Source organism: Kogia breviceps, chromosome 1, assembly GCF_026419965.1.
Source record: "Kogia breviceps isolate mKogBre1 chromosome 1, mKogBre1 haplotype 1, whole genome shotgun sequence".
In the NCBI taxonomy this organism is placed as follows: Eukaryota; Metazoa; Chordata; class Mammalia; order Artiodactyla; family Physeteridae; genus Kogia; species Kogia breviceps.
This window is the reverse complement of record NC_081310.1, coordinates 156,963,786-156,990,293: the sequence shown is the minus strand read 5'-3', so window position 1 is coordinate 156,990,293 and position 26,508 is coordinate 156,963,786. Positions and strand designations below refer to the sequence as shown.

At 37.9% G+C, this 26,508-nt stretch overlaps 2 protein-coding genes across 5 annotated transcripts in view; one reads left to right on the top strand and one right to left on the bottom strand.

Annotated features, from left to right (window-relative positions):
• Window positions 1-344: 344 nt before the first annotated feature.
• Window positions 345-26,311, bottom strand: TMEM59 (transmembrane protein 59). Of its 2 annotated transcripts, none has more exons than XM_059063341.2 (8): window positions 25,750-26,311; window positions 20,714-20,819; window positions 19,033-19,127; window positions 16,163-16,315; window positions 14,484-14,565; window positions 13,521-13,602; window positions 10,596-10,704; window positions 345-981 (listed from the first exon to the last, which is right to left on the bottom strand). In XM_059063341.2, the coding sequence occupies exons 1-8, from the start codon at window positions 25,939-25,941 to the stop codon at window positions 826-828; spliced, it is 975 nt and encodes a 324-aa protein (XP_058919324.1). In that variant the 5' UTR covers window positions 25,942-26,311; the 3' UTR covers window positions 345-825. The 2 variants fall into 2 exon arrangements, with proteins under 2 accessions (XP_058919324.1, XP_058919313.1); XM_059063330.2 differs by having other exon boundaries at window positions 13,521-13,605; window positions 25,750-26,152.
• The window catches only part of TCEANC2 (transcription elongation factor A N-terminal and central domain containing 2), a 39,594-nt gene continuing 38,568 nt past the window's right edge, over window positions 25,483-26,508 (top strand). Inside the window, exons 1-2 of one of the 3 annotated variants that reach the window (XM_067007299.1) lie at window positions 25,483-25,546; window positions 25,992-26,194. The gene's annotated coding sequence lies outside the window, so the exon portion shown is untranslated. Of the gene's footprint in view, window positions 25,547-25,991; window positions 26,195-26,221; window positions 26,470-26,508 lie in introns of those variants that run through there. The other 2 variants (XM_059063481.2, XM_059063473.2) reach the window with 2 other exon arrangements.

The window sequence follows — 26,508 nt, the reverse complement described above, 5'->3', positions numbered from 1 at the left end:
TTTGCAAAGTGAATTCTATACTTAATTGTGCAACACGAGAGTCTAATTCTTACTATCAAAATGAAAAGCTTTCTCTGATAATATCTTTAACTTATACTTGACATGCTTCCTAACAGAGAAAAATAGTTCTTTGGAAAGATCCATCCAACAAAAAAATCTATAGCCTGTGCAAAATAACATAAAATGCATTTGTGAGAGAATCATTTTTGCTTTAATTTGCTCCCTGATCATCATATAGCAATAAACAGACATAGAACATTTCCTACTTATTTTCTGGGTTGGGTAGGGGTGAAAGGGAAGATCTGGAAAATTAGGAGTATATTAACTCAAATTTCAGCACATAATTATTCAAATAAAATTTTAATGATTTCAATTCAATACAACTGAAAATGTAGTGTATTAAAGGGCATTTTCTACTAAATTTCAAATTACAGGTGTGGGCCATTGCTGAGCAGGGGTGTCATATCCTACTGAGTATTCAACTTATTAACTAAGGTGATTGACATGGTAGGAGGTGGGGAAGAACAATGATCAGCTCACAGAATTTGGCTAAGAAAGGAAACAAACAAAAACAATGCAAATAATAATTAAAATAGCACAGATATTAGTAAAATAAAAATACAATCCCAAATATCCATCTCTTAAATTACTAGAAAAAAATTACAGGTAAAATTACAGCAAATACAGTTGTCACAGATTTGGGTAACTTTACTTGCATTTAATAGTGATTTTTAAGTTCTATAGCCAATGAAACCATTTTAAAAAGCACTATGAGGAATGGAAATTTAGATGTCTATACACTTTTCTTAAAAAAAAAAAAAAAGCTTAAATTTCTGAATGAGCAAGATTCACTTTTGCAGGTAGAGGCCCTGCTTCTTCATGATCTTCACCTTTAGATCTAACAACCACAAGAGAAGAAGCTGGATATCTGGTTAGCTTTTGTTCATTCACGAATTCCAAGTCACCATAGATACTCAGCTTCTGCAAAAAACAATCAATGAACATTAGCAATTTGGATAATTAGGAACCTCTCCAAGTAAGTCTTCAAACAGCAATTTAATCTGTGGGTAATTGGTAAAAAAAAAAAAAAATTCTATAAACATCCTCAAGAATGCTTTTACTCAAAGTGTTACAGATATGTGATTCAGTTCCCAGTGGATGGCCAAAGAAAACTTTTCCACATGTACTGACTTAAAATACTTAGAAGTTAACAACTGAGCATCAAGAAAAATTGCTCAGGTTTAAATGGAGTAAGTGTGGTCATACAAGAGCATGGATTCTGGATGTTTGATGCCTTAAGTGATCAATTCCTTTAAGATCTTAGCTCTCCAACCAAGTGGTCAAATGATTTGGGGTAAGTTTCTCTGCTACTAAATGTTCTAAATTAACATATATGGAAAACGGTATGTACTATTTTAAAAGGCTGTGAGTAGAACAAAGAACGTACATGAAATACTTTAACATTGATAGAAAGGTCTTCATAAACATATAAAAGCTCAAATTATTACTAACATATCCAAGAAGATAGATACTAAAATGAAAGAATGAAAGCATAACACAGAATCAGTGCAAATGTCATAAAACTCACTGAAGTATAACAGAAATGTCTAATATCTTTTGAGAGTAGGTCTATTTAGATATAGGTCTATCTCCTAAAGGAAAAAAAAGAAAATGAAAAGTTTTTACTAACAAATGGGATAGATTTTGTTGTTAATGCATATGGTAATAAATCTCTGATTCTGTAAGTTAAAAACTGAAGCGCTGACATTATTGACAGGGCAACTGACTATATTAAAAAGACAGACTGACACAAAGTACCTGATGTTGGAAAGATGCTTTTAGAAGATGCTGAATAAAGAGCACCTTCAAAAGTTTAAGTATCTACAATACCAATACATGCTACAACATGGATGAACCTTGAAAACATTATGCTAAGTGAAAGAGGCCAGTCACAAGAGACCACACATATTGGTTGCCTATGGCTGGTGAAGATGCTTGGGAGGAAATGGGGAGTAACTACTAGTATGAGTTTCCTTTCTGGGGTGATAAAAATGTTCTAAAAGTGATTGTCATGACGGCTGCTTACTTGAACACGTTTCAGATGTGGTCTGCTGTCTACTGTCTCACGGCAACAAACTATCCTGCACCAAGGAGGTGGCCCAGTATCTGACACTTTTCCAGTAAGAGAATATTTCCAAGACAAATTCAGTGGTTGATGGATTGGACATGGATCTCATACACTAAGGCCTCCTTAAAACCCAAATTAACGTGTGATAATTTGCTCTGAGGCACAATGAAAGAAAAACTTTCACAACTCTATTTAACATTTAAAAACCGTGAAACAGCGACCAGGAACTGTTTAAATGATTTCAAACATCTATATGGAAGAAGCTATCTAGAAGATCAGGGAGAAAGAGTAAAATTCGTGCAGGGAAATGGATGGGAGCATATGGATAACCTCTAACCAGTATGTTTAGTGATTCTGTGGCTACTCTGTATTCTCAAATTACTAACTAAATACAAGGGTACAGTAGAGGTATTTTCAAAAGTGTTACCTTGGGAAGTTTATTGCCCAAGTATCCTTTATGAAAAAAATTACTTAAGGAGGTCCAGCAAAAGTAAAGAGGAAATCAAGAAAGAAAATAACATACAAGAAACAGTAGCAATTGAGATGACTTAGAAAATGGGAAGAAAACCAGAACAAAACAAAAATGGGTTCCATTAAGCAGAGATATATGGAAGATTCTCCTGAGAACACTTTTAATTCAGGTTTATATTTGCCAGTGTTCTAATAGAACCAGTGTTCTACTTTGAATATTTATATAATCATAATATTGTAAATGCTGCCTAGTGGATTTTAATTTTTCAGATCAACCTACGAAAGTATATATACAGAAGAATGAGTATATTTTATTGCCAAGGATTATAATAATTAATGAAAATTGAGATAGTATGAAAAGGGAGAAGGAAAGGTAGTAATGAGGAGTCAACAGAAATTTGTAAAGCACTCACTAAAAGTATACAAAATAATAATATACATTATAAAAACCAGCAACTGGGGGTTTCCCTGGTGGCTCAGTGGTTAAGAATCCGCCTGCCAATGCAGGGGACACGGGTTCAAGCCCTGGTCCAGGAAGATCCCACATGCCGCAGAGCAACTAAGCCCATGCGCCACAACTACTAAGCCTGCTCTCTACAGCCCACGAGCCACAACTACTGAGCCCATGTGCCACAACTATTGAAGGCTGTGTGCCTAGAGCCTGTGCTCTGCAACAAGAGAAGCCACACCAATGAGAAGTCTGTGCACTGCAATGAAGAGTAGCCCCCGCTCACCTCAATTAGAGAAAGTCCGCGTACAGCAATGAAGACCCAACGCAGCCAAAAAATAAATAAATAAAATAAATAAATTTATTTAAAAAAAAAAAAACCCCAGCAACTGAAGAGATGGAAGTGAGAGACAGATAAGGGAACTAAACTCATCCTTTAGTATGAGGACATCAGATAATGTCTAAAATTGATAAAACAAAAAATAGATAAAATTTTAAAACGGCAACTGCTTGAAAAAATTTTTTAAAACTACTGAATGGTTTATCTGAGAAGTGAGGAAGAGGAAGTCAATTTTATGTCACATTATTACTTCTAAAAGTTAAAAATAAACTCAATTAGTATGTATTTGGGCTTTAGGCCTGCCTTTGCCACTAACTAGTTATGCAATCTTAGATAAGTTACATAAATCTTTTCTAAAACTCACTTTCTTAACAGAATTTAGATTAAAAAGCTATGACATTTACATCGTTTTCTGATTGTCTCTCTTGAGACTTAAAGCTTCTGAACAGCAAGATTCTTGGTTTTTTTTTTTTTTTTTTTAGACAAATAACGTTTGTTATAGTTTAAGACGTTTCACCCTACTTTTTTTAAAAAAATTAACTTATTTTTGGCTGCGTTGGGTCTTGGTTGCTGCATGTGGGCTTTAACTAGTTGCGGCGAGCAGGGGCTAATCTTCGTTTCGGTGCACGGGCTTCTCACTGTCGTGGTTTCTCTTGTTGTGGAGCACGGGCTCTAGGCACGCAGGCTTCAGTAGCTGTGGCTCGTGGCCTTTAGAACGCAGGCTCTGTAGTTGTGGCGCTCGGGCTTAGCTGTTCCACAGCATGTGGGATCTTCCCTGACCAGGGATCGAATCTGTGTTCCCTGCATTGGCAGGCAGATTCTCAACTGCTGTGCCATGGGGGAAGCCCCCACCCTACTTCTTGAGTCGTTGCAGCCTTTAACATTTAACTTTGTTCCACCTTCATGTTATTCTTCATTGTACCTCTAATCTCTTGAACAGGGCCTAGCACATAGTATGTTATCCATGAGTGTCCATGATTTACTAAGATGAATGCTATTTGAAGTCCTCTAAAACCTTTCTTTACCACTTGAAATCAGATGATCATGGTCTTGACAAATAAGAAAAAAGGATGCAAACAGATAATGAGATAACACTGAGGCAGCAGTTATATTATTATTTGTTGCTTTGGCAATTTTCTGAGGCTGCCTGGTCTCTAGAAAGGAATATCCAATATTGCTGAACCCTGTTTTTATAAGTCAGGTTTGACCTGCCTGACAAGGACCACTATGAATGACAACTCTTTATTATCTTAAATAGACAGCTCAACAAGAGAAAAGCATTATTTCATGAAGTTTCAAAAAAACAACACCATAAATGTGAAAGAACAGGGAAAAACAGTGGAGAAAAATGGATCAAAATCTTTGTAAGTCACTCAAAATGATACCGCTTTAAGATCAACAAATGCCAACTCTTTCTGGCATTACTATCAAATGGTATATGATGAGTACCTACTATTACAAAACAAGCTCTGGATAAATTATTTTAGAACTTTCCTAAATAAAAAAGATAAAGCTGCTCATAAGTTTCCAAGACCACATACCTGGCCCTTATTAGCACCATTTTCAGCTTTATTTGTAGTGACTGAAAAGGAAGCTTTTTATATTTTATGTTTGAGCTCAAGATACCAGGTCCATACTGAAGAGAAACATTCTCTCAGCAGGCTTATGATTTCCCATAAACACATAGGATTATATATATAAATAATATAACAAAATATAAATAACATTGCTCATTGCTTGTATTACTTAAAATGGAGTCTCATGTTACTATGGAGAGGGGTCAGAGTAACTTATGTTCCAATAATAAAATCAATGAAAAGGTTTTATGAAAGTGAAGTTTAAAATAGGTGGCTTTTGATTAAGAAAATCTGAGTAACTTTCCTAATGCTAAATTCTCAGCTACTTTTATAATAAATAAAAGAGAAAATACCAGGGAAGGAGTATATTTATACTGCAACATTTTAAAATAAGAAACAAAACATTAATATTGAAATAGTTTATACAGCTTGTTTTTTCTTTTTGTTTTGGCTGCGCTGTGAGGCATGCAGAATCTTAGTTCCTCTACAAGGGACTGACCCCACATCCCCTGCAATAGAAGCATGGGCTCTTAACCACTGGATGGCCAGGGAAGTCCCAGTTTATACAGGTTTTTTTAAAAAAATATATTTTATTTATTTATTTATTTTGGGCTGTGTTGGGTCTTTCTTGCTGTACACAGGCTTTCTCTGGTTGCAGCGAGAGGGGGCTACTCTTTGTTGTGGTACACGGGCTTCTCACTGTGGTGGCTTCTCTTGTTGCGGAGCATGGGCTCTAGGCACGCGGGCTCAGTTGTTGTGGCCCACGGGCTCAGTAGTTGTGGCTCGCGGGCTCTAGAGCGCAGGCTCAGCAGTTGTGGCACACAGGCTTAGCTGATCCACAGCTTGTAGGATCTTCCTGGACCAAGGCTTGAACCCATGTCCCCTGCACTGGCAGGCGATTCTTAACCACTGCGCCACCAGGGAAGTCCTATACAGTTTTTAATTGTGAAAAGAAATCCACTAAAATGGCAATATGAAATAGTTCGGGATGAGTGATTTTTTTCCTGCTTCTTTATATATAACTTAAAAAATTCTATACCAAGTATATAGAATTTTTATAATTAAAAATACAGTTGAAAAAACATTATTACTTAGCTAAAGTGTGGTTTCAGATACAGAGTAAAGCCTAAAAGCGGTGAATTCAAATGAGTGCTTTTGATATATTTTCCTAGAAAATGTATCTTAGGAAAGCATAGGCTCTTTGAGGGTGTCACCATACTTTTGATTGTTAAGGACAGGAAGAAGAATTCTAGAGAGGGGAAAGAAAGTGACACCCATATGCAGATATCAGGAGGGAATGTAATAGCTGCCAACAGGATTCCACGTGTACTTCTGACGCTTTAGGCTTTATGATCCAGGGGCCTGGGCATATGTGGGAACAACGAGGCATTCTACGAACAACTTGGAAATAAGGGGAAAGAACTCACAGAATTAAAGCTATACAATCAAGACAAAATTTATCACAGCAGAGACAACATCTAAAAGGAAGAAAAAGATCAAGAGTAATCTGAAAGGGAGGGACAGATCCCCAGGTCTGTAAGATGTAACCAAAACCACAATGTGAAGCACTGTTACGTCTAAACACCACCAGAAGAGGAGGTCAATTCCATAAGTCAAGTAAGGAGATAAGAGAGGAAAAACTATGAAATGTCCATCTAAGAACTGTTTCAGTAAGAGAGTTTGAGCATCCTGGCTCAAAAACATGAAACATGTGGTCCCAGTGGTGTTCAACTTCCTAGTGTCAAAGTTACACAGGGGCTTCCCTAGTGGCGCAGTGGTTGAGAGTCCGCCTGCCGATGCAGGGGACATGGGTTCGTGCCCCGGTCCGGGAGGATCCCACATGCCGCGGAGCGGCTGGTCCCGTGAGCCACTGAGCCTGCGCATCCGGAGCCTGTGCTCCGCAAGGGGAGAGGCCACAGCGGTGAAAGGCCAGTACCAGGGAAAAAAAAAAAAAAAAGAGGTTACACAGAAGATGAGCTCTTGATACAAGTAACATAATCAACTTCCCTAGTGATGACTCCAGGTTAACTAAATAAACTTAAGGGTACTAGCTTTGGAGTCAGATGACCTGGGTTTAAATTCTGGTTCTACCACTTACTAGTTATGTGACACTGGGGCAATAATACATTCTCTCCTTCAGTTTTCATATCTGGAAAAGAGGATAATAATAGCAGCCATCTCACAGAGTTACTGAAAAGACTAAATGAGCTAATTCATATAAAATGCTTAGAATGGTGTCCAGGAGAAAGTGCTCAACATTACTCAGTAGTCCTGGGAACCAGAAGCCAGGTAGTGGTGATTTTATCAAGGTAAATTCCACCTGAGGCCAGTAATTCAATCTTTCCAGGAAATAACCACACCAATCTCTACACGTATCTTTCTTTTACAAGGGGCATCCTAGAAGTAAAGAGAAGGAATTGTGCTAATGGAAGGAATAAAGTACCACAGTGTCAATAAAGATTTACTAATCTGGGTTTGTAGCTTTGTTGTCATAAGGATTTAGAGTGCATGGGGCAGTTCAAAAGCAAGTAATAGGCAAAGGCAATCCTATGTAAGATGTGTAATTTCAACTTTTATCGGGAACAATAAAATGATTAAAATATGGATATCAGAACTAAACAAGAACACAAATAGGTAATTAGCAAGAGGATGTTCAGATCATATCATAAACAGATGAGTTCTACAGAAATTTACCCATTGTCTAACACTTCCACAATTCAACGTTCTTCCCAATCCTGTCTAACTTTATTCATTTGGTTTAATTTCCTAATTTAAGTTCTTTTAATCAAGTCAGCTGCTTAGTCCTTCCCTGATAGTTGCTTATTCTTGTCTGTACCTGGGAATATTGTCCACCCTCATGACTCTGCTAATCCATACCATTCTTCAAATCTCCCTCCTTTCTTCTCTCTTTTTCTATTGCATTCTGGAGGCATATGAGAACTAAAGTTTATTTCAGTTGGATATGATGTCAGTAGAATTTATTATCTTATGTTTAGTTATATAAATAATTTTCCGTCCTTGAAAGCTAAGTTGAATCATCAAATTAGACTTTTTTTTTAAGAACTCAAAAGTCATTGTTTTTATGTATTTCTATTTATTTATTTAAACATCTTTATTGGAGTATAACTGCTTTACAATGGTGTGTTAGTTTCTGCTTTATAACAAAGTGAATCAGCTATACACATACATATATCCCCATATCACCTCCCTCCTGTGTCTCCCTCCCACCCTCCCTATCCCACATCCCACCTCTATAGGTGGTCACAAAGCACTGAGCTGATCTCCCTGTGCTATGCGGCTGCTTCCCACTGGCTAGCTATTTTACATTTGGTAGTGTATATAAGTCCATGCCACTCTCTCACTTCGTCCCAGCTTACCCTTCCCCCTCCCCATGTCCTCAAGTCCATTCTCTACGTCTGCGTCTTTATTCCTGTCCTGCCCCTAGGTTCTTCATAAACTTTTTTTTTTTTAGATTCCACATATATGTGTTAATATACAGTATTTGTTTTTCTCTTCTGACTTACTTCACTCTGTATGACTCTAGGTCCATCCACCTCACTACAAATCACTCAATTGTTTCTTTTTATGGCTGAGTAATATTCCATTGTATACATGTGCCACATCTTCTTTATACATTCATCTGTCGATGGCCACTTAGATTGCTTCCATATCTTGGCTATTGTAAATAGAGCTGCAATGAACATTGTGATACATGACTCTTTCTGAATTATGGTATTCTCAGGGTATATGCCCAGTAGTGGGATTGCTGGGTTATATGGTAGTTCTATTTTTAGTTTTTTAAGGAACCTCCATACTGTTCTCCCTAGTGGCTGTATCAATTTACATTCCCACCAACAGTGCAAGAGTGTTCACTTTTCTCCACACCCTCTCCAGAATTTATTGTTTGTAGATTTTTGGATGATGGCCATTCTGACTGGTGTGAGGTGATACCTCATGGTAGTTTTTCTTATTTTTTTAACTTTTTCTTTGCTGTACGCAGGCCTCTCACTGTTGTGGCCTCTTCTGTTGCAGAGTACAGGCTCCGGACACGCAGGCTCAGCGGCCACGGCTCACAGGCCCAGCCGCTCCGCGGCATGTGGGATCTTCCCAGACTGGGGCACGAACCTATATCCCCTGCATCAGCAAGCGGACTCTCAACCACTGCACCACCAGGGAAGCCCCCCTCATTGTAGTTCTAATCTGCATTTCTCTAATGATTAGTGATGTTGAGCATTCTTTCATGTGTTTGTTGGCAATCTGTATATCTTCTTTGGAGAAATGTCTATTTAGGTCTTCTGTCCATTTTTGGACCGGGTTGTTTGTTTTTTTGATATTGAGCTGCATGAGCTGCTTGTAAATTTTGGAGATTAATCCTTTGTCAGTTGCTTCATTTGCAAATATTTTCTCCCATTCTGAGTGTTGTCTTTTCGTCTTGTTTATGGTTTCCTTTGCTGTGCAAAAGCTTTTAAGTTTCATTAGGTTGCATTGGTTTATTTTTGTTTTTATTTCCATTTCTCTAGGAGGTGGGTCAAAAAGGATCTTGCTGTGATTTATGTCATAGAGTGTTCTATGTTTTCCTCTAAGAGTTTATAGTGTCTGGCCTTACATTTAGGTCTTTAATCCATTTCGAGTTTATTTTTGTGTATGGTGTTAGGGTGTGCTCTAATTTCATTCTTTTTCATGTAGCTGTCCAATCTTCCCAGTACCACTTATTGAAGAGGCTGTCTTTTCTCCATTGTATATTCTCGCCTCCTTTATCAAAAATAAGGTGACCATATGTGCGTGGGTTTATCTCTGGGTTTTCTATCCTGTTCCACTGATCTATATTTCTGTTTTTGTGCCAGTACCATACTGAAATTAGACCTTTTTTCTTTTTTTTTTTTTGCGGTACACGGGCCTCTCACTGTTGTGGCCTCTCCCGTTGTGGAACACAGGCTCTGGATGCGCAGGCTCAGCGGCCATGGCTCACGGGCCCAGCCGCTCCACGGTATGTGGGATCTTCCTGGACCGGGGCATGAACCCATGTCCCCTGCATCAGCAGGCGGACTCTCAACCACTGCGCCACCAGGGAAGCTTAGACCTTTTTTCTGAAACAAAAATCCTTTACCTTAATAGTATGTTTCTTGAGCCAGTTAAATTTTAATTACCAAGAAAGTCAAGACAGTTTTCCATCTCTCTCAGGGTATACCAGAACATATTACTCAAAATCAAAAGCTCTAGCCTTGCTGCTTCTAAAGCAGCAATTATTCCTTAACATTTGTGGCAATGTTAAATTTAAAATTGTAAGTAGTTCTACAAGTCTTCTTTCTTATATATCACCTTAGAAACTGATGTCAATGGGTTTTTTTCAGTCTCAAAGATCTAGGGAGAAGAGAGACACTGTACTCAAACCAGCTGGCATACACTGGTCATTATGGTAGTTAGCACCACAGAAAATTGGAAAGTGATTCTTGTGCTGAGAACCTGTAACTCTCATGTGTGCCAACCCCGGTGCGTGATTAAAACCACCAAATCTTCTCTCATTCTATTAGTAGAAAGGCTTTGCATTTCTAGCTAAACCAATAAGGCATTAAAAAAAGTAAATCACATGGCTCAGTCTTCAAAAGGCCTAAGAGTTAGAATTAAATTTACCTCAGAGGGAACATACTGCTCCACAGCTGTAGCAACGGTTGCACAACAAATCCAGAGCAATACCATCACGGAGAGGACAAGAGTCATGGTTAAAATCCACCCAGAGTTACTGGGGAAAAAAAAAAAAAATCAACAATTAGTTATGTTAAAATTATATAATATAAAAAACAGGAGGCTCTTAACAATTACAGGCAATCAACCTTGTGTACTTATTTAATAATATAATTAAAACTTTATGTGTACTACCTTTAAAACTATTTTAAAAAACATACTATAGAAGAAAATACTATAATAGCTATTATATTAGGGTGATATGATGTCCTTTCCTCCATTACTCAAGTTTCTATAAAATGGCTATGTTACTTTTATAAATTAAAAAATCAGACATACTGGCTTTCTGCTAAATATATGAAATTAAAGCAAATTACTGTTAAGGCTATTTTTTAATTACTAAATGAGATAAGGCAAATCAAGTGTCCTATAAACTGTACAGTGCTACATAAATGTCATATATTATTTTGCAAGGTATTAAGATAATACTTGCTTTAAGAAAACCAATATTCCAAAGAATTAAGGTACAGAATAGGTAAATTATGAAATGATCATTTGTTTTATAAATGGATTCACAACAGGCTTCTAGAAGTTAGCTTCTCTACTACGTTTCAAATATTTAACTTAGCACAATTTACTTGAATTTCAACTTACAAGGGCATATCTATTATGAAGCATTCTGTATCCATTAGCACATAACTTTTTTTTTTTTTTTTTTTTTTTTTTTGCGGTATGCGGGCCTCTCACTGCTGTGGCCTCTCCCGTTGCGGAGCACAGGCTCCGGACGCGCAGGCCTAGCGGCCATGGCTCACGGGCTTAGTTGCTCCGCGGCATGTGGGATCTTCCCGGACCAGGGCACGAACCCGTGACCCCTGCATCGGCAGGCGGATTCTCAACCACTGCGCCACCAGGGAAGCCCAGCACATAACTTTAAAAGAGATAATTATATTTTTCTTATGATTAAAATATCTTAGGGTAGAAGGCCGGTTACAAGAATCAGCAAGTGGAGTTTTTTCCATAAGTGACCTATTGTTTGCTAAACTATAGATTAAGATTTGAAGAACAAGTGAAGCTATTTTTAAAATGTTAGATTTAAAAGAATAACATAAAACATGACAAAATGTTAAAAGGCAATGAGGCATCAATAAGATGCTAGGTAATGCAGTATTAAGGATAAACTGTAGGGAATTCCCTGGCAGTCCAGTGGTTAGGACTCAGTGCTCTCACTGCCAGGTCCCCAGGTTCAATCCCTGGTTGGGGAACTAAGATCCAGCAAGCCGCGCATGTCACAGCCAAAAAAGAAAAAATAAACTGTAACTTAAGATTAGATAATTATTTAGGTTTCATAAAACTTATCAAACTGCAACAAAAATCCAAAATACTGAGAGAGAGAAAAATTGCCTTTTTTTCTGTACAAGGTCAAAAGCAAGTTTAGCAATGAAAGGAAGGGAAAATTTAAATTCTCATTTTCTTACCCAGTCTTTAAAGAGTTTATTCAGTAAAAAGTATTAATTTTTAGGTTCTAATATAACCCTACTGATATCTGACAAAACCTCTCAAGAAACTATTTCTACTCTAAGAAATTACACGAAGCATGTAGTGTGGACTACTGAAGTGTTACACTTGAGACAGAATAGTCCACTAGAGTACATACACACTTGTTCACCTCTCTACTCAAGTGCCTGGTCTGGTAACTGACACAGAGTAGATAATTATCACCAAGTGTTATGGCCTACTGTCTCTTTCTCTCTCTCTTTTTTTTATTGGCAAGGGGTGGGGGGTGGTTGCAGGGAGAAGGCTCATATCAGAACTCCTTGGAGGAGTAGACACATGCATACTTTGATAAAAACCTCTTCACCCTCAGAAAGCTTGATATTCCTTCCGAGGAGGGCACAAAGTAACAATTACCCTCGCCTGCCCACTTTCCCTTGCCACCCTCAAGAATCCTTGGCATGGGTACTTCCCTGGTGGTCAAGTGGTTAAGAATCCACGTTCCAGTGCAGGGGACGCGGGGTCAATCCCTGGTCAGGGAACTAAGATCCCACATGCTGAGGGGCAACTAAGCCTGCGTGCTCTAGAGCCCATGCACCACAACTAGAGAGAAGCCCATGCTGCAACTAAGACCCGACACAGTCAAATAAATAATTAAAAAAAAAAAAAGAATCCTTGGCATGGAGATGACACTCAGTATAGAACACAAAGCCCTCCTTTATCTAAAGCCCTTATCTACCTCCCCTAGCCTCCTGTGTGGCCATATAGATAAAAACAAAAATCCAACCCCCAAACCATTCAGACACACAGTCATCCCTTGGCATCCCCAAGGCACTGGTCCCAGGACTGCTGCCCCTCCCATACCAAAATCTGAGGGTGCTCAATTCCCTTATATAAAGTGGTATAGTACTGCATATAACCTATGCAAATCTTCCTGTACACTTTAAATCATCTCTAGATTGCTTATACTATCTAATAAAATGTAAATGCTATGTAAATACCGTTGACCCTTGAACAACATGGATTTGAACTGTGTGGGTCTACTCATATGTGAATTTTTTTCAATAAATATTAAAGTTTAACTGAGATGTCTGAAGAAGCACATATCGTAACATAAATCAAAGACTCCCAATAAGAACAAGGATGCTTTTGTGCTGTGAAAAAAACTACCCGCTTGTGTTTGATTAAACTATGAGAATTACCTTTTAAACAAACTAAAATATCCAAAAGTACAACTTTGGATGTGGTAGGGAAAAGGTAAAGGTAAAAAAGTTTTCTACTTTTGAGCAGTTAATATAACTTTAAAATAATAAAAAGGACTGCATCTCTCTGATACAAGCCAGATTTTATCTCCTATATGCATAAGTGAAGATGAATACATACAGAGAGAGACATCTTAAAAAACCATCACGTTCTCCATCTTCAAGATAGTTCCTATGTGCTTGTGAACTTCTCATTTGAAGATCTGCTGAAATAATAAGGTACAAGTTTATGATATCCTATATTCCAAAAGCTAATCTCAAATGACTGCTTCTAGATATATACACTGTACAGATATCCAGCTGCTTTTGTAAATGTAATCTGACATATTTTATAATGAATGCAAGTTCCTTTGGCACATTAAAAACCAACTGGATATTATACAACATTATGAATTTCCTATTTTACTTTCAAATTCTTATTGACATTGATGCTTTGTTTAATTATATTTCTGAATGTAATAATAGAATTTGGTTTGTTCAAGTCTAAAGTTAAAGATGGCCTTGTGTTATGTGCTGTCATTACCCACCCACCAAAATAATTAAAAAGTTAATAAAATCAGTATCTAAATTAAGGTATGAGCTAGCACATTTTAAAAGGTAAGCAGTTTTAGCCTGATGCTTTCTATTCCTATAAGTTTAAATTCACTTCTAGCATAGAAATAAAAATAGAATAAAAACATATTTTCAGGGTAGTTTCACTATTTGGTTAGTTTGTTGGGAGATACCAGAATCTCTCATTAGTTCATACTCAAAACATCCTTCAAAGCAAACTAAATGTTTTTAGAATAGTGATTCTAAAGTGTGGTCCCCAGACCAACCGCAATAGAATCCGGGAATTTGTGAGAAATGCAAATTCTCATGTCCTGTCCCAGGTCTAGTAAATTGGAAACTTTGGAGGTGGGGCGCAGAAATTGCTTTAACAAACTCTACAGATCCTAATGCATATTAAAGTTTGAGAACCACAGTTTTAAAAATTATTTATTCACCTTCTCATTAATGTAAAAACAATCATACAACCAATTCTAACACCACCGGATTTGACTGTTAATGTTTTTAATCCCAAGCTACTTAAAATAAAACTTACAGGACATTTTGCTTAGCGATGGTTCTTTCAAATTTGCAGGCTCCTGCTCCAACTGTGGTGCATACTGGATCTTTGGCTTAGACTAAAATGATAATGAAAGCAATTAAGTCATTTGTACTTCTTCTTAAGCTTTTTTCAGTAGGAAGTTCTATAACATATCATCTCTACAAAGATTCAAATTGAGAAAAAGTAACAGAAGTATGGTATAAAAAATAAAACATGTTAACCACAATATATTTTAATTGCACTTGCTAAACATTAGATCCAGTGCCTTGCAAAGAAACAGACTTCTAGCATCATCAAGAATGTAGTCAGTTTAATTTCCTGACAACATAAAAAATTTTTAAAAAAAGAGGGACAAATTACAACATAGTACATTAAGTATCATACCATGCAAAGCTGAGTTCTAATTCTGGTTGATCAGGAATAATTTAGCAGACTGCCAAAATTTCTCGTTAAACACATATTATCTCTATTCTTTCTCATCTGAAACATTCCATTCTTCCCTAAGTATGAGTAATTCATAAATTATAGCTCAGTGCTCCATACTTTACATCTTCTATGTAGCACTGATTCTCTGGAGTGGCGTTTTCTCCATCATAGTCACACTTAAGTTGACATAAAGAGAGGAACAGAGCTAATCTCACATCTAATCGGGAATGAAGGAGGACTCCACTCTGAGAGCAACTGAAGCTTTAACTTAAGTAGCTTTCAGACACAGAACTTATTCATGAACTTAAAAGAGAGAAAACGTCTTCTGTGTTTTACATATTACCAAATTAAGTACAGGGGACCCAAGACTCAGGATGATGCTAAAAATCACAGACTAGCCTTATAGTAAGCCACTCAATTGGCAATAATAATTAAAAGGTTTACTTTAATTATTACCTGAGAGAAAGCATCACAACATAATTTGTTGGCTGAGAAGTTTGATGAATTTAACAACCAAATTAAAAGGAAAACAGCATGGTAGGGTGGTATATGAGCCTTGGAGCTAAAGTAACCCAGGTTTGATGCCTAATTCTGTTACTTACTGGCAGCATGACCTTAAATAAGTTAGACTCATAGTTTCCTCATCAATAAAATAGTGATAATACAACCTCATGAAGTTGTTTGAAGATTTGAGATAATATATGTAAATGCCTAGTACACATGAACCTTCAAAGACAGCAGCTATTATTATCATATCACATGGTAAATAATGAGGTAGGAGAAAAGTTACCTCTCTAAAAGGCAATATGCTTCTTCAACAAGCTCTCTTATAAGAGTTATGAGAAAAAGCACTATTAACAAATAAAAATTATGTTCTATTGCTTTTCCCTAATATCCATATATGATATAAATACACATCATTATTTATATTCAAACTACATTTATTTTTCTTATGTCTCATATCTAGAGGTTTCATTTTTATCAATTTAACCACTCTAAAATTTAGCAGATTCAGAGTTCTTGTAAGATAAGGAAAAACAGGCGTTAAATAGGTTTCCAATGGGCAGAGGGAAGGGTAAGTCACATTGGGTCCTGATGCCCAATGTTTTAATATAGGTTAGGGAGTAATTATTTGATGATAAATATTGGTAAGGGACTAAGTACATGGCTCTATACTAAGACACTCATTTAAGACATATACATTACTACTGTCGGTATTTAAAAGAATCTATGAAGCACGTCATCACCTGGAATATAACTATTTTTCCATCATCAGCCTGAAGATAAAAAGTCCACGAAGAGGTTATGAAGCTCTGTGCAGAGTCCATCATATCACTCCAGAATGACCTTACCAGAGTTAGAGGGAAGAGTAGATGCATTTTTGGCATCAGGGACATAAGCTTAAAAAAAAATTAAATCATGAGAAATATATTACTTTTTATATATGTATATTCAAGAGAGCAACATAATCAAATCCTTATTGGGACAGAGTATAAACCATTAAGTGATTCTACCATAGTCATCAACATTAAACTCTTCATTACCTATGCAAATTAACTATGAGAAGCTTAAAATCCCAGGATCCTTTAATTTGTGACCAAACACACTTATAAGCTACCTGTCACCTCTATCAAAATAACAGGCTTTTGAATTAGGTCCAAAAATGTGGAGAATCTTAAGATTTGATTAAACAAGGATTAGCAAGTCCTCAAGAGGTAGAAGGGGAAGGGACAAATCATACTATTCTCATCTTTAATGCTTTCATGTAAAATAAACCATGCTATAATGAACACCAATGGAAAAAAGGGAAAAATCAATTAAAAGAATATATGCATAAAATGTGACGTACCTGATAACAGGGCAGAGTGAGGGAAGTATTTATGGGCTGACTATATACAGTAAGCTAATGATGAGATTTTTACATTAATTGGTATCACCTCCCCTCCAATTCTGACTTCTTGACTTATTTAGCAGCAGTGGGGCCCTCTAGAGCACAAGTGTGGGATACAACTTGCTGAACTCTAGGGTTAGCTTTGGTTCTGCTATATTCCAAAAGAGAGGCAGTATGGGGTATTAAGAAAGAAGAGTTTTTAGAATCAGAAGAACTGTATTCATGATCCAATTTTCCCACTTACTAGCTGTGAAATCATTCATTGATTAGTTCACTAAACAAGCATTCGTTAAGATTACAAATTTTAAGATTTTTAAACCATGTGTGTTTATTTATCACTGTATATCTGTGTTTAATCTGTATAGGACAGAGGTGAAACACAGGGTGAAACATGTGTATGGGGAAAGGCACATAACCCAAACTGGGGTCAGAGGTGGTTAAGAAGGCTTCACAAAGGACATGACACCTGCCTTGAGTCAAGAGGATTCACTGAGCAGATGGGGAGTAGAAGGGACAGAGGCAAGAAATAATGTCATATTACAAACATTAAGGACTGTTCAGTACATACATAATTAAGAGAAAAGGAAATAAAAATGGGTCTTAAAAATTAGAAATTATGTTTAAAGTTACTCATAAGAGAAACACAAATTAAAACTGTAATAAAAGTTGTACATTGCCAAGGACTGGGAGGAGGAGGAAAGGAGAGTGACTGCTAATGGGTATGAGATTTCTTTTTTTGATGATGAAAACGTTCTGGAATTAGGTAGTAATGATGGTTGCACAGTTTGTGAATATACTAAAAACTACTGCACTGAATACTTTAGAAGGGTGAAATTTATAGAATGAATTATATGTCAATTTTAAAATCTGATACAAATTCCATGGAGGGAAATTTTGCTCTATTTCTCAAAATTAAAAAAATTAGAGGGCTTCCCTGGTGGCGCAGTGGTTGAGAGTCCGCCTGCCAATGCAGGGGACACGGGTTTGTGCCCTTGTCCGGGAGGATCTCGCATGCCGTGGAGCGGCTGGGCCCGTGAGCCATGGCTGCTGGGCCTGTGCGTGCGTCCGGAGCCTGTGCTCTGCAACGGGGGAGGCCACAACAGTGAGAGGCCCGTGTACCAGCAAAAAAAAAAAAAAAAAAAAAAAAATTAGAAACAACCTACATGTCCACAAATAAGGGACCGCTTAAATAAATGATACATCCATACAATGAAACATGTATGCAGTGAAAAAAAATTAGTAGACATTGTTTATTTATTACTTATATTTTAGAAAAGAAAGAATACATGTATTCTTGTATATATATAAATTACCTCTGCATTGGTAACCCTAGCTACATTAATGGAGCAAAACGGAGTGGCTAAGAGATACAGGAGTAGGAGACTTTTCACTATACAGCTGATCCTTGAACAATGCAGGGGTTAGGGGTGCCGAAATCTGTGTATATACACAAATTATTGTTGGCTCCCCGTATCCGCGATTCTGTATCTGAGAATTCAACCAACTGCAGATCATGTAGTGCTGTAGTACTATGGGTCAACTGTATACTTTTTTTTTTAACCTTTTGAGTTTTGTACCATGTGGCTGTACTTCCTATGCCAGAGTTAATAAAATTAAAAAACTTTTCCCTGTATGTTTGGATAGAGTATGAGGGGTGGGGAATTATAAGAGATGATATAGAAGAGGTAATCAGGAGCCAGGCTGTGATAAGTGGTTTGGACTTAAACCTCTATGTAATGGGGAGCTACTGAAGTATATAAGACAGGAGACTGACATGACGAGATTTCCATTTAGAAAATAAATATCTGGACACAGACTGAAGGATGGACTAGAGGGGCCTGAAGTGGGAAAATAGTCTGGAAGTTAATTTAGTAATGCAGATGAGAAATGATGATTTGAGTTAAGGTAATGGCAGATGGGATGAGAAAAAAAGGAACTCTCAATTTTTCTAAGCCTCAGTTTTTTCATATGCAAAATGGGGATAATATTGTCACTGGACCGAGAAAAAAACCAAAATGAGATTATAGGTGTGAACATACCTCTTAACGGTAAAGCATTATACAAAAGTAATTAAATCAATTGACTTTTCTATTTGCAAACATATAATTTGTCTGCTGAAGACTAATTATAAAATATAACACTAAAATAGGATCATGTGGGCAATATACATTTCAATACAAAGTGCGATCTAAGCAGGCATTTCTGAAAGGCAGAATTGCTTCGTACTTGTTCTTGTCTCAATTCAGCGAATGGCAGCTGATTCTGGCAACCAAGGTGACAAGCATATTGCTCATCAGATTGGGAATATGCTTCTGTACATGCTGGAAGAGAAAAACAGTCAAATTACAAGAAAAAAAAGAGAAGGAGAGAAAGAAAAGGGAGAGAACATTGGCATCTTATAAAGAAATTTTATAAAGAAATTTATTACACTTAGAAAGTATTTCATTAATATGAATTTCCACATTTGGTAATAGTAGCAAATGTATTCTTTTAATAAAACCCCATATCTTCTGCCTCCCACAAGTCAGATCTTCCAGGTATAAATCTATTAATTACATACTCAGGCTCTGGCTACATGATGACATTCATATGAGGTGATCCTCATAGCTAAGGTTTGCACAATGGAAAAAAACACTGAACTGGCATCCTGAAATTCTGGCTTCACCACTTGTTGGCTGTGTATGTGACCTAGGTGGAGCTGTTTAACCTCTCTATTGATTTCTATTTGTCTAAAACTGAACTACCACCACCTATTTCATGGGGTTGAACAAAATAATATACTTTATTAATTTACACAAATATATGATATTACTGTTAGGAACTGAATCACTTAGTTGAGAAGCAAGGGCATTCACATGGCAAGGAAAAATAAAACAAAGCAATCAGTCTAACATTCTAAATTCTGAGAAAACTGAACTTAGAAAATGTTCTACAGCAGGATTCTAAAGTTGGAATGAGTCTCTACCATATATACTCTCTTCATTTAGTTCACTAGAGCCATTTCTTTCTTGTGATATAGCACTTTACCACTATAACAATTTTATTTTTCTTTCCACCCAGTCATGCATTTGTAATATACTTCCCAAAGGTGCTAGATAATAAACTGAACTGCATTATGTACATATAAAGATGGTCATTTAGGACACTGAGCCATAAAAAAAGTTTATGATGTCACAGAGGCTAAATGTGAGTACTGGCATAGTGATAGGGAGAAAGGTACCTCCTGCTACACTGAATAAACAGTGTAAGGTAATGAATGGAGAAAATTCCATCACAGTTCTTTAAAAAAGCTAAACGTCAATTTTGTCGTGATTACAGGTTTATTTTATTAAACACATCACTTTTGGCAAAAGATAAGAATACTGGTTTAAGAGACGACAAAAACTCTGGTTCTTTTATTGGCATGACCCACAGAGAATACACTATTAAATACTGAGTCAAAGGCCTGATTCAGTAAAAAACTTGGAGCTAAGTCAACTAGCCTATGAATGAAAGGCTTAGGAAAATTATACCATCCATTGAAAAGGTAGTGATGAATTATAAGAAGGGTAATTACTATTGCATTTGTCTAAACCAAACGCTTACTTAAACAAAGATGTCCTATCCACAGCATAAAATAAACACTGTCTCAATAAATAGATGAAATTTAAAGCCCATGAAATTTCTAGCAGTAGCTACTAAAACTTTAACTAAAAACTAAAAAAAACTAAAAAAGTAAAACTAAAAAAACCTAAAAACTAAAAAACTAAAAAACTAAAACTTTAACTTCATAATAATTAAAGTATGCTGGATGAATAGTTTAAACAGTATACCTGTCATTTTCTGAGGAAAACACATAAAAAGCATAACACAACTCAAAGAAAACACCAATGTTATATCTGTTGATGTCATTAGCATAGCATCTTACCAGATTCACATTCCAATTTGGTCCGATTTAAATCAATTCCATCATCCACAAATTGACAAATTGAAAACAGCCTGCAACCTCTCTGACATGCGTACAACTCCTCTTCCTAGGGAGTTCAAGAACAGGGAGGGTTACCAAAAACTAGCATTTTTCCTTTAGGGGGAAAAAAGGTCAAAAAGAAAGTAAAGTTAATAGGGTTTATTATAATTGTCCAACAAAAGATTTATGACTGAAAGAAAGAAAAATGATAGGAGCCAGGTAATACCAAGACTTCTGCCATACAAAGAAGTTTTAGTTCCTTATTTTAACAGTGACATCCAAAATTAATAAATAAACTAACAAATAAATAAATAATAAAAGTAATATCCAAGAAACAAAGTTAGTGGGTAAAAACATCACCCTTTTCCCATATTCCATAGTCATATTTTGGGGGAAAGTTGAAAATAAAAATAACAGTGACATAATCAGAACTTTAATAGAGGTAGAAATCAGTAAACAAGTACTTTAGGGACCAATGGTGTACTTCTGCCACATAAATATTTATACAAATCATCAGGCTTATCAGGAAAAGTATCACGACTAGCTTCACATGGCAAATAGTGCCATAAAGGCCCCCACAAAGTGAGGTATACATCTAAAAAAATGCTTAAATGAAAGGATTTTTTTAAACTTGGTTTACCTTAACTGAGAACACAAACAAGGCCAACACGTGACATATGGGAAAGGCCACTGGAATCAGCCAGACTTGGAATAAAACCTTCTAGGTCAGTGTGTACAAGTTACTTTACCTATCTAAATCTCAAAAGGGAAATAAAAGCTATAAATTATCTCCAAACCCCTCAATAATGCTGGAAGACAGCTATTCCTAGGGCAGTGCCCAGGACATTGAAGGTGCTCAATAAATGGTAGTAGTGTTAATCATAATAATTGGTTTTAAAAATAGAAAACAACAGTTATAAGCATCATTGTATATGTGGGAGAGCTCAAGACAGGAAAGACTCTTCATCACTGGAAAATGTGAACTGCTTAATAAGACTAATGATGTCTTCAACAGGCTTTTCTTTGGTTAAATGTATAGTATTTGAAACAAACCAGTACATTGGGGGAGCCCCCTCAACTTACTGTGTAGTTCACTGTGTACAAACTAGCAGGCACCTAATAAGGAAGGAAACAGCATGTGCATATACCAGTTAGCAGCCAACGGAATACAAAGGTATGCATTTCTTTCCAGCAGGATTAGTAAAATTTATGTAGCAGCAACAATCCATTAAGAGGAGATGGCTGCAGTCTAATATTAAACAAGCTTTATTACACAATTTTGAAGATAGTGCGTTTTTGGACTTCAGTTCTAGCTGCATTTATTGTTTCGGTGAAATTGAAAGATTTAGCAATTAAAATAAATTTCATACCTGAGTAGCTTTTGCAGGCTTTGTAAAACAGTGGAAGAATTCTCTTACGTCTTTGGAGCACCATATATTTCTTTATATTGCATAGGGGAAGCATGAGCTCATTAGTATGAGCTACACTGCATACCATTTCATTTTCAGATATGTTTTCATTTGTTAAACCAATCCAATAAGCCCTCCAGTACCATTTTCAGAAGAGACTGTAGCATGGTGAAAGAGCCTAGGTTCAGGAATTAGCCCTGGTTAGAAGCTCAGCCTCACCACTTACTCTGCACAACCTTGGGCAAGGGACTTAATGTCTCTCAGCCTCAACTCTTTAGTTGTAAAACAGTGACAATACTCATATGCCAATCTTGAAATATGATGAGGATTTTATTTTATACTTTATTATTTTATTTATATATTATCTTATATCTACAACATCATTAATATTATGCTATACTAATAAGTAGACATAACATTAATAATATATTTCATGAGCACCCATAATGTGCCAGGCATGGTGCTAACACTTAATGTATCATAGGATACCTGGCACAGAGCAGGCACTCAATTGGTAGCTATTAAAAATCATAACCTTATTCCAGTAAGTGTTTCATGTTCTAGATATTTCATGCCCTATGTATCCAAAGTGACTGGCAAGCTTATATAAAATAGGCCTTCTCTAATTTAGAGGACAAGGAAATGGTGCTCCCCACCAAATTGAATACCAGCTAAATAATTAGAAGGAAACTTAATGAATCCTCCTTAAAGAAGGAACCCTACTATCTATAGATTTTACATGCATTTTTTTATCCTGAGCTAAGTTAGGCTAACTGTTCTCCCTCTTATTCAGTATTACTAATATACTGTATGTACCAAATTGGTTTTATGACATTGGGCAAAGGAAATAACTATCTACTGCCATGTGTTAGGCACTGTGCTAATAGTGTCATGTATACTACCTTTAATCCTCACACTTGCTCTGCAAGGTGTGCGGTGGTTTTTTTTTTATATAGTTGACAAAATGAAGTCATGATAAGTTAAGTAATCAGCAAGGACGCACAGATAGTAAAAGTGAAGCTGCGGGTCTTCCCTAGTGGCACAGTGGTTGGGAGTCCGCCTGCCAACGCAGGGGACACAGGTTCGAGCCCCGGTCTGGGAAGATCCCACATGCCGCGGAGCAACTAGGCCCATGCGCCACAACTATGGAAGCCTGAACGCGTTGAGCCCATGCTCCGCAACAAGAGAAGCCACCACAATGAGAAGCCCGCGCACCACAAGCAAGTGCGGCCCCTGCTAGCTGCAACTGGAGAAGGCCCACGTGCAGCAACAAAGACCCAATTCAGCCCCCAATCAATCAATCAATTTATTTTAAAAAAAGTGAAGATGGGAATGTAACCCAGGTTTGTATGGTTCCAGAGCCCACACTCTGTTAAAAAATGACCAGGCTAGCTCTATAATTATCTTTGTTATTAACATGACTTACGTCTCCTGCATTTGGACCCAGACAAGTTAAGCAATTATACTTTTGAAGAAAGTTAAAGGGTAAAATATAATAATTTTAAGTATCTACTTACAAACAAGTAAAATATCCTACTTTCTTGCAACAAATAAATAATTCTGAAAAAGAGTCATTAAAATGAGAGTTCTATCTGCCAGTCACAAACACCAGACCAAGAGAGGCTACAGGACCTTGTAAATTCATCTAATTTCTTATAACACACACTGCTTTTTCCTGAACTGTAAAGCACAATAATTTGAAGGAGGACTGACAGACATCAGTGAAATAAGTAAATTAAATATTTGTAATAATACAACTTTATTAATAGAAGGCAGCATAATACAGCCAGTTTTAGTACTGAATTCCTATTACTCCACTACTACTTGGCTATGTGACCTTGGGCAAGTCACTGAACCTTTCAGAGCCTCGATTACCTCAGTTGTAAAACCCAACTTTGCAGGGTGAGAATTGGGGATAATGGAGGTAAACCTCCCATCATACTGGCTAACAGAGAGCAGACAGTTAATAAATTTTAAAGCCAGGACACACAGGGAGCCAGATGATTTAGAGTTCCTAGGGAGAACAGCTTTACTGAATAAGTAAAAAACACTTAGATATCACATCAATTGTTAGAAAGTAGTGGATATTATAAAAATACCTAGAGGTTCCAGAAATGTTTATCCTTTTGAATTGTTTATTCTCACAGCATATGTATTCAAATAACTACAAATTTGCTAGGAAAATCTCAGAAAAAAACAAAACAAAACAACCAACACATCCAAACACTAGAAAGATACAAAATAAGTCTCTGCCCAATTCCAGGCCAAATCAATATTAGTTTCCTCATACAATCCTCTTACTTATGAGAGGTTTATAAGAAGAGAAAAAAATAATGTATCCAGGAGCAGTACACATGGATTTGAAAGTCTGGAAGTCAGAATCTCTGATTTCTCTCTCTTGACTGCTATATTTGTCTCTGACTGAAAATTTGATAATCCCCTCTCCCACACTTTTTCTTGAAAATTGATAATCCTCAAGCAATGTAAAATCCAGCAGTAAACAAACATACAGGCAGAGATAGCATTTAGAACTTCAGAATTTCAAAAGCCTGAAAGCACTTGCCAATAAGGAATATCCTAAACATGTCACTTTGTAGTTTGCGAGAGCAAAGAGGGCTAGCCACACAGTTAAGCATACAGCATAGGGAACGTGAAGGAAAAGCAAGGGAAAAAGACCAGCAAAAGCTCTCATAAAGAAAGCCGGGGGAGGGAGGATGATATACCTAAATTATATATTTGGAAGGGTAGGGGAGTCACCACGCAGTTTAGGATGTTGAGTCAACAGTTCTTTAGAAGCTGCAAAACAACTCGATTAGTGGAATGGAATTAAAGGAAAGGCAGCACCTGAGGGCGGACTAGGAGAGGAGGAAGGGTCACTCTGTCCATAAGTTGTGATCCCCCTACGAAAGGCAGTCTCATTTCTTTCCCACTCCACTTATTCCCTCTGTCTTCTATTGCACTGAATGGTAAGTTCTCTGAATGCAGCAACCTAACTGCTTTTTCTCTAAGCCATTCCAGTCCCAGTGTGAGCGCCTTCTACAGTTACTCAACACAGGCGGAAAGCTCTTCCTGAGCGTCTCCCAACTCGTTGATGTATTTCATACTATGGTAGAATTGTCTACTTGTTTGACTCCAGGAACAGACTGCAGGCTCCCAAAACAGAGAGGCGCTCAGGGATCAGGGGTTAAGAGTTAACATCTTGTGAGCTGGCGTATCTGCAACTGCCCCCCTCCGCCCCGCCGTCCCTGGAAGGTGAGGACCCCACATTAATCATCTGGATACTCCTCCCCCTCCGAGTGTTCGTCTCCCCTGCTGCCTGCCACACAAGGCCCCAGAGGAAAGGGGTCGTGTCTTGCTTATTTTTGTGTACCCAGCCTATTACAGGGTAGGTGCGGCACAAACTTCCGGTAATTACAGCAGAAGCGCGGTGCGGGTAAGATTAGGGGAAGAAGACAGGAGCCACACAGATGGGAGACAGTGGTTGAAGGGTGGATTCAACAGTCAGGCTTCCAGAGCCGACAGAAGTACGGGAGAGCGGAGAGATGGGAGGCCACGGAAGGGTTGTAGCCCGGTTTGGACGGGCCCTACCTTGGGGTAGGTGTGCAAGGGGTAGGTCAACTGACAGGCCCGGTGACAAGACGCCGTATCACCCAAGACCGAGTCAAAAGCTTCAGCCGAAGCGGTCCCCGAGCCTCCGGTCAGGGCCACAGTCAGCAGCAGCAGCAGTGGCGACAGCCCCAGTTGGGCACTGACCCAGAGGCTCCCCTTCGGCGCCGCCATTTTGTTTGCCTCTGTCACAGCACCTCAGCTTGTTGCTGTTTTCTTTTCAGGTTTCCTCCTCCTTCCGGAACCACCCCTTCCCAGTCCCGCGGGCCGCTGCTTCCGCCTCTGTCGTCCTCTCAGCTCCGCCCTGACCCGCCCGAAACTGCCGCCTCTCGCCCCACCTCTAGGTCTACGAACTTCTAGGTTGGCGAGAGGAAGTGGGTCCAAACGTCGCGAGTACTAGAGCGAAGCGACTCCTTAGCTTCACGAGGCACGCTGGGGCATGTAGTTCTCTCTAGGCGGGAGGTGCACGGTGGACTGGGAAAGTTGGACTCGGAGAACTACAGCCGCTCTAGATGCTCCCGAGCCCGCCCCTTCGCGGTGTATTCTGGGGAATGTGGTTTGGTTCACACCCACCCCCTCCACTCCTACTGTCGGACGTCGGTGTTCTCTCGGCTGGTTGAGCCTCCAACGAGAAACTGCAGCCGTGGAAGGAAGCGTCGGTTTAGTTCTGACCCCCAAGGTCTAGGCTTGGGCCCTCAGAGGGTGCGTTCTGGAGAGGCCCAGCTGCTGGCAGGGCTGTTT